This window comes from Panthera leo, chromosome D4 (genome assembly GCF_018350215.1).
Source record: "Panthera leo isolate Ple1 chromosome D4, P.leo_Ple1_pat1.1, whole genome shotgun sequence".
Lineage (NCBI taxonomy): Eukaryota > Metazoa > Chordata > Mammalia > Carnivora > Felidae > Panthera > Panthera leo.
This window is the reverse complement of record NC_056691.1, coordinates 74,671,553-74,691,674: the sequence shown is the minus strand read 5'-3', so window position 1 is coordinate 74,691,674 and position 20,122 is coordinate 74,671,553. Positions and strand designations below refer to the sequence as shown.

At 46.5% G+C, this 20,122-nt stretch overlaps 1 protein-coding gene across 1 annotated transcript in view; it reads left to right on the top strand.

Annotated features, from left to right (window-relative positions):
• The window catches only part of TNC (tenascin C), a 66,768-nt gene extending 47,311 nt beyond the window's left edge, over window positions 1-19,457 (top strand). Inside the window, exons 18-27 of the mRNA XM_042914112.1 lie at window positions 880-1,023; window positions 3,199-3,318; window positions 5,379-5,522; window positions 6,290-6,420; window positions 9,683-9,815; window positions 11,471-11,622; window positions 12,391-12,487; window positions 13,709-13,870; window positions 16,399-16,562; window positions 18,769-19,457. Of these exons, the coding sequence (XP_042770046.1) occupies window positions 880-1,023; window positions 3,199-3,318; window positions 5,379-5,522; window positions 6,290-6,420; window positions 9,683-9,815; window positions 11,471-11,622; window positions 12,391-12,487; window positions 13,709-13,870; window positions 16,399-16,562; window positions 18,769-18,879 (1,358 nt within the window). The 3' untranslated portion in view covers window positions 18,880-19,457. The remainder of the gene's footprint in view (window positions 1-879; window positions 1,024-3,198; window positions 3,319-5,378; window positions 5,523-6,289; window positions 6,421-9,682; window positions 9,816-11,470; window positions 11,623-12,390; window positions 12,488-13,708; window positions 13,871-16,398; window positions 16,563-18,768) is intronic.
• Window positions 19,458-20,122: the final 665 nt, after the last annotated feature.

Genomic DNA, 20,122 nt, shown 5'->3' with positions numbered 1-20,122 from the left:
ATGTTGTTTTCTCATAATGGTAGAGACTCTAAATACACTGGCCTTTTTCTCTTTGAGCACACTGATCTGAAAAGTTGATCTTGAGCTGGATGTATGTGAAGTTTTACCCTTTGATTTCCAATTCGGCCTGTCTCGGTACAGATGGGGAGTTGTGACTTAGTAGAGCTGAGAGTTCTAGTCCAGCGCACAGGGGCCACAACAAAGACCATGCTTGGCTGGGGGCGGCGGGGGCGGGGATACACAGTCAAATCTGCCTAAAGACATTCTGGAAAGCAGAAGGATATACAGAAAGGATGGTTAATACCTCTTCAAAGGGATGATGTAGCAGCCCAGTGGAAGTTTGGCCAGCTGATACACAAGCTCCTCACCAGCCCTGAAATTCTAAGAAGTATAAATTCAGGCCTTTTAAATAAATATAAGTACGGACTTGACTATGACCATCTTCTTTTCTTAAAGAGTAGGATCTCTGCTAGTAAGGGAGTCTGTATATTCCAAAGCTAAGACAATGGGTTAAATATACCAGATATACGTTAAGAGTGAGCTTTTCATAGTCTTTGTGGGAAAAATAAATAAATAAAATGTGCATGACATGCCAACTCTCTACTGAACGGAAACTTGCCATTTTTAGCACGTTGTGATTTCATGTTTTTTTCCGCTCCTGGCTTGCTTTTTGGCATCTGCATGGATGGAAAAAAAGCATTATACAAAAAGTAAGGCCTCTTCTCTTACGCCAGAGGGTAGGAGCAAATGAGAGGAAGTCAAGAAAATGGTACTGGATAAAGGCATAGTTTCATTTCCAAATTGGATACACCATTCTTGGGGCGATGGTATGTTTCAGGGAGGTTCACCATTCCCGATCTTGCTTTTGCCGGGTTCCAGGGACACCCTCAGTGGTAACTGTGGACGGAACCAAGACTCAGACCAGACTGGCGAAGCTCTTGCCTGGAGCAGAATACCTCGTCAGCGTCATCGCCATGAAGGGCTTTGAGGAAAGTGAGCCCGTCTCAGGATCGTTCAGCACAGGTGTTTTTCTCACCTTCCGTATTATTGCTCATGACTCAGCAGCTGGAAAATTTTCCTTTATTTGGGAAACCCTAGTGGAAAATGGACTGAATTTGGAGCACAAGAGACCTCATTTCTGGCCCATCCCCAGCCTTTTATGGGCAGGGTAAACTTGCCTTCATCCTTACCCTCCCTGGGCCTCCATTTCTTGGGTTAGTGTGGAAGAAAGAGTACAAGTTTGGGAGTCACACTGACCTGGATTGAAATCCCAAGTCTACCACTTCTAGATACATGAGCTATCAGTTAATATCTCCAGGATCTGGTTTCCTTCTCTGTAAGATGGGTATAATTCTGCTTCCCTTGCAGGGTGCTGTAAGGATCACATGAAATGATATCTGTAAAGCTTCCGTAAATGTAAATGACTGTGCACATTAATCCACGTCCTTCCCTCCCTGCCTATTGAGGCAGTCCTTCCAAACAGGTGCTTCACACTGACATGTAATGGGGACAGCCATAAAGTACTCTTGATTGGGCAGTCACTGTATTCCAGGCACTGTTACTAAACCCTTTGCCGTTAAATCATGAAAATGGCTGTTATCATTCCCATTTTGCAGAGGACACAACTAAGATCCAGGGAAATTAAATACCTTGGCCAAGGCCACAGAACTAGTGATTGCTGAAACAAATTTGAACTTGGGTCAGCCTCACTCCAAGCCCTGTGCTCTTCTAAATAGAGGATTATTGTCCTATTATAACCTGATTTGTACAGCATGCTGTAAGGAGGGGGAAATAATGAATTGCACTGAAGGAGAATGAAGTGGAAAATTTCTTTTCAGGCAGCCATGTCTCTGAACAATTTATCCTTTGATAGACGAGCAATTATCCAGTCTAATCCATTAAGGGATCCAAAGAATGGGCCTCATAGGAAATTTTAAAAATATCCTAATAGTCTAAAAAAGTTGATAATATGCAATTAAAACATCCCATCTGAACCCAGAGTCCTGTCCGCCCTGCCACACAGGCCCTATTTCCCCCATAGAAATCTTTCATTCATGACTCTCCACAGCAACAGATTGCAAAAGCTGGATGCACTTCCTCCTGAGGCCCATTGTCCTCGGCATTTAAAGGAGATCCTGTACAGGCAGGCTGAAACAGGAAGGAACTCAGAGCAGACCGTGTGGGCTTCCAAAATTATTCTGCCTCCTCCTGCTTCTCAGGCGGGTCATCACATCTCTTGGAGCTCAGGAGCCTCATCTTTGAAATAAACTAATGACTACTGCCCTCCACCCTCCCAGGGCCATTGTCCTAGAATAACTGAGTAATAAATGCAGATGCTAGGGGGCAACAGTCGTATTTAGGTTAGTTTCTGAGAAAGGGATATTGGGTAGTATGGGCTCAGTTGGTTAAGCGTCCAACACTTGATTTTGGCTCAGGTCATGATCTCATGGGGCATGAGATGCAATCCCGCGTCAGGCTCTGCACTGGGTGTGGAGCCTACTTAGGGTTCTCTCTCCCTCTCCCTCTGCCCCTTTTCCCCACTCAAAAAAAAAAAAGTAACAATAGCAGCTGCAGTGAGCTAGCGCTATCCCAGACATTTCACACACATCGTCTAATTCATCCTTAGAGCAGCCGCCCTCTGATACCTGAAGAAAGTGAGGTTTGGAGAAGGGCACACAGACACTAGGCAGAGAAGCTGTGGTAGAACCCAGGGTCGCAGCCTCTGGGGAGCCTCTGGCTCCATGTTGCCTGTGAGCCACCTAACTGGAGCTATCCTTTAAAGCCCAGAAGAGCCTCTGGCCGCCTATGCCCCCTGTTTTTGTAACAAGTGATATGAACTATAGTGATAACCCTCATCATGTGCCCAGCCCTTTACAGTTTATATAGCTCCTTTTCACCTCCGATATCATGTGAGCATCAAAATAACACTGAGGATGAAGCCAGACAGAAGCAGTATTCCCATTTTACAAGTAGGGAAACAGAGACCCAAGATTACCTAACCAGCAAGGGAAGGAATCATGACTCCAACCAAGGTGGTCCTGGCTCCAGACTCAGGACTCAGAACTGTCCACACAACAGACACTGTGTCCCAACCCCAACACCAGGAGTCTAGGACCAGGGAGACTGCAGAGCAGCTGTGTCTGATGTCCTACCCCATGACTGCCTATCTCTCCAACATATAGTCACCTCTCTTTGCAGCCCTGGATGGCCCATCTGGCCTGGTGACAGCCAACATCACTGACTCAGAAGCCTTGGCCATGTGGCAACCAGCCATTGCCCCTGTGGACAGTTATGTCATCTCCTACACAGGGGAGAGAGGTAAGGTCATGTCTGAGACCCTCCCCACCAGGAGGAGTGTCTGTCCTATTCTACCTCTTCCCCATCACCTTTGGTCCAGGATGGCAAAACTACACGGGTAAGCTGGAAGGCCAGAGACATCCTTGTGTCTATCAACCTCGGAATAGACTCATGGGCCGAAGGCTGGGGCTGGATGGGTGGGTGTGGAGGGCCCGGCCAGGGTGGGGGCAAAGGAGGCCTTACCCATCCTCATGTGCTTGCTGACGAGTAGAGAGCATCACTGTTGTGGTTACACCAAGGAAGGCCAGGAGGTAATTTCAAGGAAAACAAAGAGCACATCTCCAGCCTGCATGTGTCTCCCCAGCCTGTCCCTCCTCCCCTGCTAGTGTCCCTGCCTGTCACTGTGAGACTTCCTCTCTAAGCAGCAGTTGTCATCTCTTACAAAGAATGAGTTCAAAATCTTGAGTCTTAAACAGGCCATTTCAGGGGCACCTGGGTGGCTCAGTCAGTTAAGCGTCTGACTTTGGCTCATGTCATGATCTCACAGCTCGTGGGTTTGAGCCCCCTGTCGGGCTCTGTGCTGACAGCTCAGAGCCTGGAGCCTGCTTTGGATTCTGTGTCTCCTTCTCTCTCTGTGCCCCGCCCCTGCTCATGCTCTGTCTCTCTCTCTCAAAATTAAATGAAAAATTTTTAAAAATTTAAAATAAACAGGCCATTTCAGGAGGTGCTGGGGAACCTGGGATTCTTAGAGGCCACAGAGGGAGCCAGTTGTAACAGGCGTGATTGAGAAATCAGAAGTGATTTCTCCTTGTCTTTGCAGATATCTGTGCTAATTCATTTACTCAGTTATAAGACTAAACACTTGTTCAGGGCACCAGCATGCCATGACCACCAAAACATAAGATCAAATACAAATAAGAGAGAGGAGAAAGAGATTTCTTTTCGGTGAATGAATTCATGTTTTTGTAATGAGCTACCCTAGAAAAAAATTTTCCTATCTTAATCTCAAAGCATATGGAAGTTTTCATATTTTATGGTTCAGTATTGTTTTACTTGCAGTGACAATGTGAAAGGCACCATAACCCATGTCTGGGGCCTCTGAAAATCTTAATTCTCCCTTGGACACTAGCTAAGAGAGTTCTTTGTAAGCATAGAGCAAGTTGGGGGTTGAGGGAAGAGAGATTCTTGGGTTTATTCTTTTTACACTTCTTTTTCTTCACTCATTCATTCATTCATTCATCTCTTCAATTCTTAAATATTCCTTAAGAGCAAACTCCTCTGAGTCAGGGAATCTGGGGTTATCACACCTATATATAGTAAATTAGACTATAGTTCACAGCGATTATGGAACGAGTCGAGGCAGGTCTAGAAAAGGGGGTTTCAGGGATGACAGACAGGATGACCAGTTCATCCCAGTTTACCCAGGGCTTTCCCAGTTTCAGCACTAAAAGCCCCACACCCTGAGAAACCTCTCAGTCCCGGGCATGCCAAGGTGGTCAGTCACATGTGACTCAGAAATAAACACACATGCCTGGCACCATAGTTCAGTATCTGTCACTGGACTTGACCCAAAGAGGTCTGGGAAGCAGTAACCAGGCTCTGGGGTGTCTGCAGTTGCCCAATTTGTGTGGCTCCCCAGCCTCATGATTTGACATCTGTCAAATTATAAAAGGACATGACAGTAAGCCAAAAGGGGGTGAGAGCAAGCAATGGGACACATTAAATCTGGGCAGCCCTAGGCTTGGGGACATTAGCTACAACTCTCCTCTAGCTGGTTCCCACACCTCAGCTGCAAAGCTGCCCCAGCCAGCACCATGTGGAAAGCCCTGACCCCCCCGTCCCCTTTCTTTTTGGTGGTGCCCAGAAAAATCCAGTCCCCGTGTGATAAATCCTTTGTATATGAGGTGAGCACTCCTCATATACAGAGCGAGGATGGTGTGTCATTTCAGAAATCAAAACCTGCCTTTCTGCAGGGTCACTGAAAATTGTTGCTAGAAGTAGATGTGTGTGCCATGTGCCAAGTGTGCTGACGGCTCACACAGGGAGAGGTAACTGCCTCGGTGTGTGTATTTTATGTCTAGTGCCAGAAATTACACGCACGGTATCCGGGAACACAGTGGAGTATGCTCTGACCGACCTCGAGCCTGCCACGGAATATGTGCTGAGAATCTTTGCAGAGAAAGGGCCTCAGAAGAGTTCAGTCATCACTACCAAGTTCACAACAGGTACAAAGACGCTGGGAGCGGGAAGACGCCCACCCACAGCCTTCATCTTCAGTGCTCATGCTCTCTAACCCTTCTTTCTTAAGTCAGATCCTTGCAATGTGATGATGTCAGCATCAGCTAAACTCACCAGTGCCCACTCAGTCAGGACCTTAAGAAACACACCATTTCCTTTTGAACTGAAATGACCTGTTCTCCCCATGGACTAGGAAATGGTTTTAAAAGGAGGGCTTTTTAAGTGGAAAACCAGGCCCCACTGGCCCCAAACCCACTGTTTAATGATCCATGTTCTAGGCAGGGAAATATTTTTAAGAGAAAGATGTTTCAGGCACGTTTTCCTAGACGTCCATTGGGTTTTTATACATTGAGATCTTCTTACAAACTGTGGCAAGTAGGGAAATAGAGGAAGCATCCTCTCAGTAGAGGTGAATGCCAATATCAGCATTCATCTGTCCTATTACTGAAGAGCAAGAGAGGTTGGTAATTACGTTCACAGCTGTGTCTTTCTCCCTAAATCCACCCAAGGCCAATCAAGAGTATATAGAGCTCAGGAAAATCTGGCCCTTAGGATGAGATGAACCACAGAGAATTATGTCTTTAGAGATCACATGACTCAACCTCCTCATTTACTGATGGGGAAGGTTCTGCCCAAGGTCATACAGGTCAACGGTAGGGCAAGGACTTGAACCCAGGCTTCCTGATAACCCAGCCAGGGATTTCTGTCCTATAGTTGCTGACGTATTTGATAATAAATGACTTATCTTCTGCAGACCTTGATTCTCCAAGAGACCTGACTGCTACTGACGTTCAGTCGGAAACTGCTCTCCTCACCTGGAGACCCCCCAGGGCATCTGTCACCGGTTACCTATTGGTGTATGAATCTGTGGATGGTACAGTCAAGGTAGCTTGAAGTATATAAACTCTCTACTGCTGTTTGAAACATGTACATGATCCTCAAAAGAGAAAAGAATTACCCTAGGGTTGTTTCTCCCCAATACAGCTAGGGAGCTGAGAAGAAAAAAAAAAAAAACAAATTAATAGGGACTGGATGTCATGCCAGACCTTCTGAATCATATTCTCCAGCCTCCCTGTCTCATTTTAACCAGACTCCAGTTTTGATAGCCCGCCAAGATCAAAAACCACTGCTCACAAGACTTGAGGACATTTTAGGAGCTGGGTTCATGGTGCTTTAATGTTTTATTAAGCAAAAGCCAAAGGCTTCTTCGGAATATTTGCCATATATACAATGTCACAGATGGTATCATTCCATTAGATATTGAAACATACATCACCATGTTCTTATGCCATCAACCATTAATACTGTTTACAGCAGTTATTTATATTCTCTCCTCTTTTTCCCGTACTTTCCAATTTGAAATAACTTTAGCTGTTCCTTTCACATAAGTGAACTTTATCTCTAAACTTTATTTTCTAAACTTGTTACTGAATTTTTAATTTTGGTCATCACATTTTACATTTCCAAGATCTTTTACTTATTCCCTGTTCATTCATCTTCTTTTAGCATATTGTTTATATTCCATGCATCATTTTCTTGTTATCTCTAAGAATATATGTTACTGGTATTTTATTCTACAACCTGAATAGTGTCTCTTCCAAGTTTTTTCTTTCTTTCTTTCGGTTCCACTGCTGTTGTTCGGTTGGGTCTTCTTTCATGTTGGAGACTCCCACCCAATGCCCGATGGCCCTTTTGTCCTTGAGCCAAGAATGAAACAGTTTATTGGGAGTCCCAAATGCATACACAGGTCTCGTCAACTATGGGGCTCAACATAGAGTGAGTAAGCAAGTACCCAGTCATTTTGTTGGGGGACTCACAAATAGTGGTACTATAAGCCTTTGCTCTTGAGCTAATCCATCTTTCTAGAGGTTCCTCCAACCCTTTCAAACCAAGCTGCTAGGAGCATAGGTGGAAGAAGAGCCTGGGCTCCTATGTGAACAAACCTTCATTTCTGTTTCCACTGTAGCACCACTGAGCCTGGTGGATTTCAATCCAGAATCTTCTCTCTGGCTCAGTCTCTCCAGAGAGTAACCTCAGCCTTTCATCTAGACTGGGAAGGACAGTCCTCTAGACTGTTGAAGAGAGCTTGGAGAGCTTGGAGTCCTCTAGACTGTTGGAAAGCTTGGCATCTATTCCTTATTTAAGCTTTTAAACACACCTTTGTTCAGCCATGCCCCACACTAGTCTTCAAAGGCATCTTTGCTTTTGTACACATTCCATTCCTGAACTTGCTGGACTCTGTGGTGTTCATCAACCCGCTTCTGACTGGCCCCACCCCCTTAGTCAGTTATGCCCCAGCTTTCTCAGCTCTGCCCCCTCACTTGTCACTCCATGGCACCCCTTCCCATCTGTCACGATCCTGTTGACATTGCAAGCCTGTATCTGTCCCGTCTATCATCCACCTCATCCTTGTGGGCTTATACTTTATATCCCTTTACCCTCATTGTAGTGGGTTTCAGAAGGAGATAGAACTAAACTGGCATATCCAATCTCCCATGTTTAACTAGAAGTGAACACACATTTCTAGTCTCTACCATGGCCCTTCTTTGAGTTGAAATAACAACAAACTAACTCCCTGTGTTCATAGAGGAGGCAGTCCTTTACATAAGCACGTTGTGTCAGCGTTCACATAATGTGAAATGAATGCATTGGACTCACCAATCTTGAAAGTCCCTTCCCAGTCAGGCCTTCTAGGACTTTGTTTACCTGAAGTCCTGAGCCTCATTTCGATCAACCCTGACTGCATAGAAAGCCACTTTTCACAGCAGCCGGGAGAGCTGAGGGGTAATTGTATCGCCAAAGTAATTCAATGAACCCAGCTTTGCACCTGATCCTTCCCCGGGGACCACACAAAGGTCACTAGTGTCCACTTACTGACTTACTTTGCTACATGTCCAATCCCTGAGTTTGTATGTTTCACCCAAGAAAATCAACCTGGTAAAGGAGGAAAGAGTCCTGGGCAGGATGTTGGCAGACAGAATGCAAGACCGTCTTCTGCCACCAATAAACCGTGGGGTGAGAGCAAGTCTTGCAGCTCCTTTGAAATTCAGCCCCCACCCTCCATCTGGAAGAATCAGGATAACCTCACCTTCCCGGTGCGACGGTGCGAGAGAACCTTCCAGGCACCTCCACACTGCCTCATTATTGCCTACACCTTGTTGGCTGTGTTTGCAGGTTGTAGACAGCACTGATGAGTTTGGTTTGCCAGAAGCGTAGGTTGAATTTCAATTCCAGACACCAAAGTCATCTGCTAAAAGGTGAATTCTCAGGCATTGGAAGCTAGAAAGAGGATTTGAAAAGGAAGATCTCTTGAAAGCTGAAATCAATGTCCTCTGGACAGCAGCCCAGTGAGCAAAATCACAACCTACAGGGGTAGTTAGGAGACGTCTGACAGCAGAGGCACATGTACACCTCTCCTGAACAGTTCCGTCCTGGGAAAGAGACATGCCAGCTCAGCTCAGACTTTCATTGTGCCGTGCCTACTGAACTACTGCAGTCACCCCCCGACTCAAGAGATCCCCAGACTGACTGCATGAGAATCATCTGAGGAGCTTCTTAAATATGCACCCGGCAGAGCCCCACTTCTGGCTCTTATGACGTAGTCAGTCTGGGATGGAGCCCAGGTGTTATATTATTTTAAAGTTTCCCAGAGGAGGATGAAAAAGTGCCATATTAGGGGCCACTGGTATAACTGGTCTCTAAACCTTTTGCCCTCTGCGTGATTTACCTTGCTACCAAATTAAGCTGGGTTCACATCATTCATTTGTTCAAAAGCCCTTTTGGGAATCTGCAGCTTATCCTGATAAACTTCAATTTCCACAGCTTGGCATTTAAGGCCCTTTGGCATCTGGTCTTTTCCCACTTCTTCCACCACTCCACCACCCAAAATCAAGTGTGTTTGAGATAAATCATTACCTTCTCATATTATTTTCATTTGCTCACCCCCTCTGGCTTCAGCACCTTTTCTCGTGCCTCAGTCTCCCCATTTCTGATGTCCCAGAAGTAAGCATGGAGCCTGACACAGAGTGAGACTCAGTGGATTCTTCTGAATGAAGAAATGAATGGATGGGTGAATGAATGAATGTATCATCTGTACACTGATGATGTATGTGGACAAAAACTATTATATTCTCTCTTCTGCCCTTAGGAAGTCATTGTGGGTCCAGAAACCACCTCCTATAGCCTGGCAGAGCTGAGCCCATCCACCCACTACACAGCCAAGATCCAGGCATTGAATGGGCCCCTGAGGAGCAAGCTGGTCCAGACCATCTTTACCACAAGTAAGAGTCTCAGAGTATATCTGAGTCTTGAGGTCAAACTTTGTGAGACTAGACCAACCCTCCTCTTCTCCTCTGATTCTGAGAAGATTTTTCCATCAAACCCCTTAAAAGGATCAATGCCTTGCTACTACCGGAAAGTCTGATGGATGTGGGTACAGGAAGTTAAGGACCTCATTATGAAAAGGAAGGAGGGCCAGTAGGGAGACATCTATATTCAATCCCTATCTCCACCACTTGCTCGTGTGTGATTTAGGAAAGTTGCTGTCATTTTATAAGCCTCAGTTTCTTCATCTATACAATGGGATCAATAAGCATCCCTTCCCCATAAGGACCTTGATCTCCTAGCCCAGGGTGTGGTCCATGGTCTAAGCTCATTGTAAGCTGTGTCCCTTTTTCTCTCCTTCAGCATGTCAGCATTTACAAAGCCTGTCCACATTCAAAATCAAAAGCAGTCCTCCCACCAAGACGGTAGGATTATCATGCCCAGTTTTCTGTTGGGGTAGCAGAGGCTCCCAGACACAAAATGACCTGCTCAAGACTATAGCATGACTTAGAGTCTGATCTGGGCTCAGATGTTCCAGGCCCAGAGAACCACCCCTACACAGCAGACACTGGCTATCTTCGGCAGACAGAGAACATGCAAGGCATTTCATTGGTGAATTAAGAGGAAGCATGCCTTCCTGAGGGAGGGGGGAGTCAGCCTTTGGAAAGGCCTGGATGTGGGGTACACAGAGTGCATTCCGGTGCTGCCTCTGGCCCTTCACACTCCCCACAAGTCAATCTGCACACATCTACTGAGGGAGGTGCAAAATTGAAAGTTATCTCTTTGCCAGATCTCATGCCGGGTACTGGGAGCACAGAAATTTGAATGTGCTTTAGAGATGCTCCCAGACCAGAGCCGGGAAAGAAACAAGGAAACAGCTAATGATACAACCTCCAGTGAAGGTGCAGTACAGGGAGGAGGTCAGATCAGAAAAAAAGAACTGCTGTGACCGTCAGTTCTCCATCCCACCTGCTAAGCACACCTCCAAAATTGTCCATGTCTATCAAGTTTTATTCTTTTTGCATCACATCACTTGGAAATTCCCCAGACATTCTTGTTTGGTCCCTCTAAGACTCCCGGGCTCAGGGCAGTTAAACGACTTCTCCAGTGTCCCAAGACAAGGAAGTGTAAGTTCAGGACTAGAATCCTTGTTTTTGGCTTCCAAATCCTCTGAAGAGATTGGGATGCATCATTATTAGATGCCCAATAGAGTGTCCTGATCCACAGTGAGCCACCTGTGGGTGCCTAAGACCCAGCCATCTGGCCAGGACCTGGGTCTTCATCAGGTGTTGCCTGGCTGCTCGAGGTAGATCAAGGTCAGCCCGATACACACTCCTCACAGGGGCTCAGTTCTCCTCCCACTGATATCATTGGTGGTTTCCATGAATATAAGAGACTGAGATGGGTCCCTTATATCCGTAATCTCTAAAGCCTCATTGCACCCCCACCAAATGGGTTTTATCCTTATCTTGAACATGAGAGAACAGAGCCGCAGAGAGGTTAAGTTGCTTACTCATAGACATCTAGCTAATACACAGTAGAGGTGCAGTTTGAAATCCCCTAACCCAATCCTCCTTCTCTAAGAGGGCCATTCTTCCTATTTATCCTGCAGCTGGACTCCTGTACCCATTCCCCAGGGACTGCTCCCAAGCAATGCTGAATGGAGACACGACCTCTGGCCTCTACACCATTTATCTGAATGGTGATAAGGCCCAGGCTCTGGAAGTCTTCTGTGACATGACCTCTGATGGGGGTGGATGGATTGTGAGTATCACCAAAACAGGCTCCAGAGTCCTCCTCACGGAGCTTGGGGGCAGAGGGCTCAGCAGGGGTGGGAGGGGGGAGGGGGAGGTCCTCCCCATGCACTCAGACACCAACTGTGCATGAGGTTTTGCAAGACAGTGCCTGTCACACAGAGACACTCAGGAACTATCTCTTAAACAAAGGAATGGGAAAGAAACTGAGGATTAAAAAAAAAAAAAACGAGAAAATAATTTTCTTGTAATTTATCTCATCTGACCCTCAAACAGCTCTGTGATGCATAAGAATGACAGTGGTCATGGAGCCTATCATGTGGATTAATTAGCATTTGCTAACCACCAGGCACTGTGCTAAGAGTTTCACATGAATTATTTGCGATCCCATTACTGTTCGAGCTGGGTAGTATTTTTTTTAATTCATAAACTTTGTTTTTCAGAGCGGTTTTAGGTTCACAGCCAAAGTGAGCATAGAGTGAAGAGAGTGCCCATATACCCCTGTCCCCACGTGCATGGCCTCCCCCACCAGCAACATCCTACACCAGAGGGTGCATTTAGAACCTCTGCCTTGACACATCGTTATCACCCAAAGCTAGGTGGTATTTTTAATCCCTGTTTTTCAGGTGGAGGTGGCCTGCCCAGTTACACAGCAAATTAGTTTCAAACAGAGCTGGGGATGGATGCTTTTCCCAGTCTGATGTTCTTCCTCTCAGAAAGATTCCTTCCCTTTCTTTCAATAGCTAAAGCGCACCCTGATTCCTTGGTTATGTTATAGGTGTTCCTGAGACGCAAGAATGGACGTGAGGATTTCTATCGCAACTGGAAAGCCTACGCTGCTGGGTTTGGGGACCGCAGAGAAGAATTCTGGCTTGGTAATGCAGCCCTGCATGTTGGTGTCCCAACTTCCCATTTCTGCCCTCCTTGTCATTTGTCCTAACAGCAACCCATGGGAGAGAAGGAAACTAGGAGGAAACAGTGGCTGTGGTAGTAGATGCAGAATTGCAAATCTTCAATGGAAAAGACGTTAAATTCTCTAGGTCATTAAAAATAAAACTGGTTGAGGCACCTGGGTGGATCAGTCAGGTGAGTGTCTGACTCTTGATTTTGGCTCAGGTCATGATCTCAGGATCGGTCATAAGATCAAGCCCTTCATCAGGCTCAGCTCGGAATGTGGAGCCTGCATGGGATTTTCTCTCTCCCTTTCTCTCCGCCCCTCCCCCACTCGTGCTCTCTCACACACACTCTCTCTCTCTCTCTCAAAATAAATAAATAAACTTAAACAAAATAAAACTCTGGTCTAACCTTGAGCCTCGTGGCACTCATGCAAGGTTCAAAATCCCCACTTTGTGCATGGGAGAGAGAGATGAAGCTGTGTGCCTGCGGGAATCTAGCCAATAAGCAGTTGAGCGGCCTCTTGAAATTCCCCCAGACCAACACCACAATGCCATCATCCATCCACCCGTCCATCCATCCATCCGTCCATCCATCCGCACATGCAGCTCACACTTGCAGATAATCTCCCCGTAGAGGACACTGTTCCGCACTCTGGTGCCCAGGGCCCCAGCATGTCTCTCCGGCTGGCAACCATTGCCTCTCTCTTGCAAGAAGCTTGGGAGTTGAAAAGGTGCTTTCTCCACCTTATCTCCTTTGATCCTTTTTTTAAATGTTTATTTATTTTGAGAGAGGAAGAAGGGGAGAAGGGGCAGAGAGAGAGGGAGAGATAGAATCCCAAGCAGGCTTCGCGCTGTCCGCTCAGAGCGGGATGCAGGACTTGATCTCACAAACCATGAGCCGAGATCAAGAGTCCTACTCTTCATCCACGGAGCCACCCAGGCACCTCCGCTCTGATCTTCACAATGCCCTAGGAAGTTGGCAGGGCAAAGATGTCAACCCAATTTTACCCAAGGCTCAGAAACATCCTGTGTTTTGCCTGGTGTTGTGCCAGTGAGGAGTGGACCGAACCACAAACCCGGGTTTATGTGACACCAGCCTCTTCCGAGAGCCTAACTTGCTGCTCCTATGGGGTGGATGGAGTAGAAACAATGGCCTCGGTCACTCGTGCTGCCTCTGTAACCCTTGCCTGTCCTCCACAGGGCTGGACAATCTACACAAAATCACAGCCCAAGGGCAGTACGAGCTCCGGGTGGACCTGCGCGACCACGGGAAGACCGCCTACGCCGTCTACGACAGGTTCAGCGTGGGAGATGCCAAGACTCGCTACAAGCTGAAAGTGGAGGGGTACAGCGGGACCGCGGGTAGGTATGGGGTAGCCACACTTCCGATCTCTGGAACCATAAAAAGCCTTCCTTGTGTTTTTAGCTAATTTCCTCATCACTCCTTGCTTCATTAATCTGTCCACTTATCAGATCAACAAAATACCTGAATCCTTATTAGGTACTAATCCAGAACGGCAGCTGAACAGAGCTGGCTAGATATTTTAGTCACCAGAACAGAGTAGGTTGGGAATCAGAAAATATGTCTTTTTCATACCCATTTCTAGATAGCAGTTTTAGTTGGACAGAAAAAACAGTCTCCCGGAGGCCTAAATACTCATCTAATCCAGTGCATCTAAATTTATTGTGCACATATGACCCCAGGGGATCCTGTTAATGTGCAGGGGCTGACATCCCCAAGATTCTGCATTTCATACAGATCCCTGGTGATGCCACTGTTTGGGGATGCTGCTGGTCTGCGGACCACACTCTGAGTAGCAGACAATCCTCTCCATCACTAACTGCTTGAATCTTTTCTAAGACATCCTTGCCACGTGGTCATCCAGCCTCAGCCTGCACACCTTCATGACCAAAAGCTCACTGCCTTTTTTTTTTTTAATGTTTATTTATTTTGAGAGAGAGAGAGACAGAGAACGCAAGTAGGGGAGGGGCAGAGAGAGAGGGAGAGAGAATTCCAAGCAGGCTCTGCACTGTCAGCACAGAGCCCGACATGGCACTTGATCCTACGAACCTCGAAATCATGACCTGAGCCGAAATCAAGAGTTTGTCACCCAACCAACTGAGCTACCCAGGCGCCCCAGCTCACTGCCTTTCAAGTGGCCCTTTCATTCCCTTTCTGATACAAAACCTAGCTCAGATCTTGAAGATTTCATGGACTTGAAATGGCCTTGGTGTGGTTTTTCTGGCTCTATGGTAGAGGAGAAATTAAAGAAGCAACACGCATCCAGGCCACTAGGTAGCATCTTCTACAGATATTCCACATGCATCACCCCTCCTCAGTTCTCACAGAAACTCCTCCAGGAAGATGTTGCTGTTACACAGATGAAGAAACTGAGGCCCAGAAAAGTTGGGCGATTTGACCTGGGGTGAAGCAGCTTGTAGAAGGTGGACCCAGGGGGGCAGGCTTGGCTGCGGACGAGTGTGCTTGGTAACGAGGAGGGATGGGGTCTGCTGGCAGGACCCCCCGGTAGCACCCTTACCTGCTTTGGGGTGGCATCCAGTTACATCTATGAAAACAAAAAAGACAGAGCTATGCTATGTTTCCAACCTCTCTGAGCCCCGAGGGGAAACATCCATAATGGGAAGTGTCTCCAGGTAAAGATTTGCTGAGAGCCAGGTTGGATCTAAGGAGAGAGCAAACTCTTCTGAGATCAGTCTGGTGGTAGTGAAGGGAGAGAGGCCCACGGGCCAAAATTGTTTTCCTTCCTGTGTCCCTTAAAGAATCCTGGCCTTTTATTACCTGGCAATAAATGTCTCTCTGAGTGAAGTGGCTTCAGGCAAGAAGGATATTGTCACTGGGCAAAGCAAAGCCACTAAGCAGCAGGAATGCGACCTCCACCCATCTCTCCCTGCATTTCCAGAACCCCTTCACTAAGGTGACCCTGGTAAAGCCACCTCCTCTCGTGGCAGCCGGCCCTCCACAGGAGGTCGTCTTGTTTCTACCATACCCACCTGTTCCTGGTAGCTTCCTCATTAAAAAGGCCTCCGAGACCCTTTGTACTTTGCTTCAAGATATCAGGGTAAAATGTTTCACTGTCTTGATATGTTTGTGCTCTGTGTTGGCCAGAGCTGGGAGTGCAGGGACACAGAAAGAAATGGCACTTAAATGTCCCTAAAATGCAATATATTAAATGACAAACTGGATCCCTAGATAGTGCTACGTACAAATGGGCATCTTGTCTAAGGATCAGGGAACACTGGCCCCATAAATAGTGAAAAATAACTGTACGATACACACACTATTTGGTGGCCTCTAATATGTAAAGGGTTTGATTACCAGGGTGGCAATAAATACTTGTATTTGCTGGGGGGAGTGCACCATTATTAAACATGGGTTTCTCACCTTACTCTCTGAGCTCCATTATATAAAGGAATACAAAACAGTGACAGAAGTCACAACAGTCACAGCCATTATACATACTACTCTACCCATTCAGCATATACCTTCATATCCATTGTCCAAACAGCACCCTGAGGTGGATAGAATCAATGTGCTAGCTCCATTTTATAGAAGAGAACACTGAGGCTTAGTAAGAGGCTTGATGTGTGCATGATCACACTAGGGAAGGAAAGGGACAGGACTTGAAGCTGGACCCTCCAAAGCCACCCACAACCTTCTTTCTACCACCTTATGCTGCTTCTAGGAGAAGCGAGCCCTCAGAGTGAGCCCTCATGTCCCCTCCAGCCCCATGTTTGACCCTAATCCCAGGTCCAGTGTTTTAAGGCCAGGCCACCCCAGGCCCTTTGAGTGGCCACCCTGGTTCTGCCCTTCAGAGCCCACAGGGACACTCCAGCTGGGATTCCTCAGATCCATTGTTTTCTCTCTGCAGGTGACTCCATGGCTTACCACAACGGCAGATCCTTCTCCACCTACGACAAGGACACGGACTCAGCCATTACCAACTGTGCCCTGTCCTACAAGGGGGCTTTCTGGTACAAGAACTGTCACCGTGTCAACCTGATGGGGAGATACGGGGACAACAACCACAGTCAGGTGAGTAAACTGCGAGTGCCTGGGGCAGGGCTTGGGAAGCCAGTTGGGGGTGACAGGCAGGCACCCCAGCCCCTCAGTTCTGGCTGAGACTGGGAGGGGGCAGCAACCTCCGGGAAATGGTGGCACCTCTGTCCCCAGCAGGGAGAAACCTCAGGGACACTGCGGGTCAGGTGAAATCCTAGAAGCAGTCCACATTAACCCATGAAGATCCTAGGACAACCACCAGTCATGTGGATTCCAAACACAGAACGTTCTCCTCGGACAAAACCTTTGTCTGTGGCCCAGAAGGAAAGCAGATAAAATGCAGGCTGTCTAGGTGAAGCAGGGGTGAAAGCAGGGTGCTCTTTCCACCTTCTCATGTTGCCTCAAGGATGCTTCCATAGGAGCCTTTTTCCACTATCTTTATTTCTTTGTCCCCTACCACCAGGACAATACAAAATCCTTCTGGGGGGAAAAACAACCCAAAAGCTGCCTGCCCAAAAGGAAACCTTTCTTTCCCATCTACTGTTGGAAGAAGAACGAGCTGATAGAAAAGGGCCACGAAGGAGTTACGCGAGTCCTGCCCCAGCTCTGGCAGCTGTGTGGACTCTGTGATGTCACTCTCCCTCTCTGGCTTCAGTCTCCAGGATAGAATGAGGAGGGCTCATTTCCAGCTCTGCGCCTCCGTCAGAGGGAAGCAGGAGGGCAGAGGAAGGGCAGCGCAAAGCCCAAGCTATCAGGCGGCAGTGCTTTACCATGACTGGGTAGTCACAGACGCATTCGTCCATGGGGAGAGCCAGCCTTTCCCAAATGTCACCTCCCTGTCAGATTCAGACACTGCCTGATATCAGTGAATGCCAAACACTTAGAATCACGTAGTGTCTCAATTTTTTTTTTTTTTTGCTTCATTGTACCAGCCATGAACTTTTCCATGTCCCCTCACAGCCCTATGTAGCTTAAAGAAAAGAGGGGTCATCTGTTAAGTTTCTAAAATTCCACATATGAGTGAAATCAGATGTTATCTGTCTTTCCCTGAGTGACCTAAGGGAAGGAAAAATAAGATAAAAACAGAGAGGGAGGCAAACCATAAGAGACTCTTAAATACAGAGAACAAACTTGAGGGTTGATGGGGTGGAGGGGGTGTTAAATGGGGGATGGGCATTAAGGAGGGCACCCTTCGGATGAGCACTGGGTGTCACACGTAAGAGATGAATCACTGGGTTTTACTCCTGAAGCCAAGACTACTCTGTGTGTTAACTAACTTGAGAATAAAAAAACAAAAGTAAATTTAAAAAAAATTTTTTTAAAAAAAGAGAAGAGGAGTCAGAGAATGCGGTGGTGGCCTCACAGGAGCACTCCCGGAAGCAGACATCCCTCCCCTAGTGGGAAGAGGGCAGACTCTACCATCTGTAGACTGTATGGAAGAGTCAAACATGGAATTAGGAGGCCCAGACACAAATATAATCTTTTCTTGAGAAAGAAAAATCTTTGGCCAAATTTCCAAGGATATTTCTCCCTATTGGAGATTAGGGAGGTAATATTTACTTCGCACCTGCAATGTGCCCGGTACTATAATCACTCCTTTACAAGTTCATTTAATTTTCATAGCACCCTTTCAAGGTTGGCACTATCAGACCCTAAGAGGAAAAAAAAAAGATAGTGAAACTGAGTCCCAGAAAGTTTTGATGATTTGTTTAAGACCACTTATGCCTCAAGTAAGAGCACTGAGCTTGAACTCTGTATGTAAGTAAGAGCGTTGAGGTTGAACTCTCTATGTCAGGTTGTACAATTTGTGTTCCACCTGTGCTCTTTCTGCCATTCCATACAAACCCTTATTAAAATACTCCGTGAGAATCCCGTGAATTAGAGACTCCCCTGCATATAGCTACTCAATTCTGTAACTTCCAGTCACGACCTGAATTCCTTCACCATCTATTCCTACCCATGGGAAGTCTCATCAGCCACCATTTTGTTTCACAATGGCAGCTCAAAGCTCAATGCCAATGCCGGTGACTTCTGACTAAAGTTTTAAAAACTGAGTCAGATTCAGCCAACTCCTTTGAAGTTTTCACTACACAGACCAATAGACAGATAGGCAAGAGACAGCTATGAACTACCACATGGTCAGGTTGAAACAGAACTCCTTTTGTTCCGTCAACTAAGCAGCAATGATCAATGAACACCTTGCCTGTTGGAAACCCATCTGGAGGTCTCCTCTCTTTTACAGGGTGTCAACTGGTTCCACTGGAAGGGCCACGAATATTCAATCCAGTTTGCTGAGATGAAGTTGAGACCCAGCAATTTCCGAAACCTTGAAGGCAGGCGCAAACGGGCGTAAGTTCCAGGGACAACTGGGTGAGAGAGGAGTAGGGCCCAGAGAAAGAAGCAAATTTTACCAAAGTATCAACACAACCAGTCCAACCATCAAGCCACACCCGGGTATTTGTCAGGAGTTAAAGTTGACCATGGATCATCGGGGCCAATGGCGGAAGCACCCGCCTCACCTACCCTGCGAGTATTTCCTTCGCACCAAAGACAATGATCTCCACAGGTTTCTGTTTTGTTGTTTGAATCAGCAAAAAATTTTCCAGTGACAGCATCACAGTGGTTGTCCTTCTCTTGGGTGGCTCTGGGAATGGGAGAGGGGTAGGGTGTACAGTGGTAGTCGGTGTTAGAACCAGCTGTATTTTACACAAAGCTGTATAATTAATTATCATTATTTTTGTCCGCAACGATTCAGTGTGTGTCATTGGAGGCCGTCCCCAATTTTTTTTTACATTTCATACAGCAAAAACCAGAAAAGCAATACTGTTTCGATTTTAAGGATATGATTAATATGATTAATATAATAATGATGATGATGAAAACTAAGGATTTTTAAAGAGATCTTCCTTTCCAAAACACATCTGGACAGTACCTGATTGTATTTTTTTTTTTTAATAAAAGCACAAGTACTTTTAAATTTGGCTGTTGTTTTGCCCTTCGTTGTTGAGCCTGAATTCCACCAAAGCCATATTTGAACAGACAGAGGAAAGGTGAAGAGGGATGGTGGTCAAGTCAGAGAGGAAGAAGGAAAGGTGGGAGGCTACAGGCTGGGGGAGAGGAAAGCACCTTTTTGAACAAAGTTGAGCAAGGTTGGGAAAAGGTTACCACTTAAGATTCAGTCTCTTACTCAACATTTTCAAGACTAATGGTTTGTGCTCTCACAGAGGCTCTCTTATACCCACCTTCTAAGGTAGCCTGCTAAAACTTCCATGATATAGATGAGGTGACAACTGTTATCTAGCAAGGATCAAGATGCCCAAAGGCAGACAGCCTGCATTCACACCTTGGCTGCACCATCCCCTAGTTCCCTTACCTCTTTGTGTCTCAGTTTCTTAATGAGTAAAGTACGGTTGCTCACACTTCTCCATAGCATTTCTACGAAAAAATAAATGATATCATCCAGATGAGGCCCCTACCATGGTGCCTGGTGTATATTAAATGCCACTAAGTGTTAGCTGTCTCTGCTATCACTTTTTTATGACAGGGTGCACAGAAGTGTAACGACTTGCCCATGGCTACCTACCCACTTAATCATA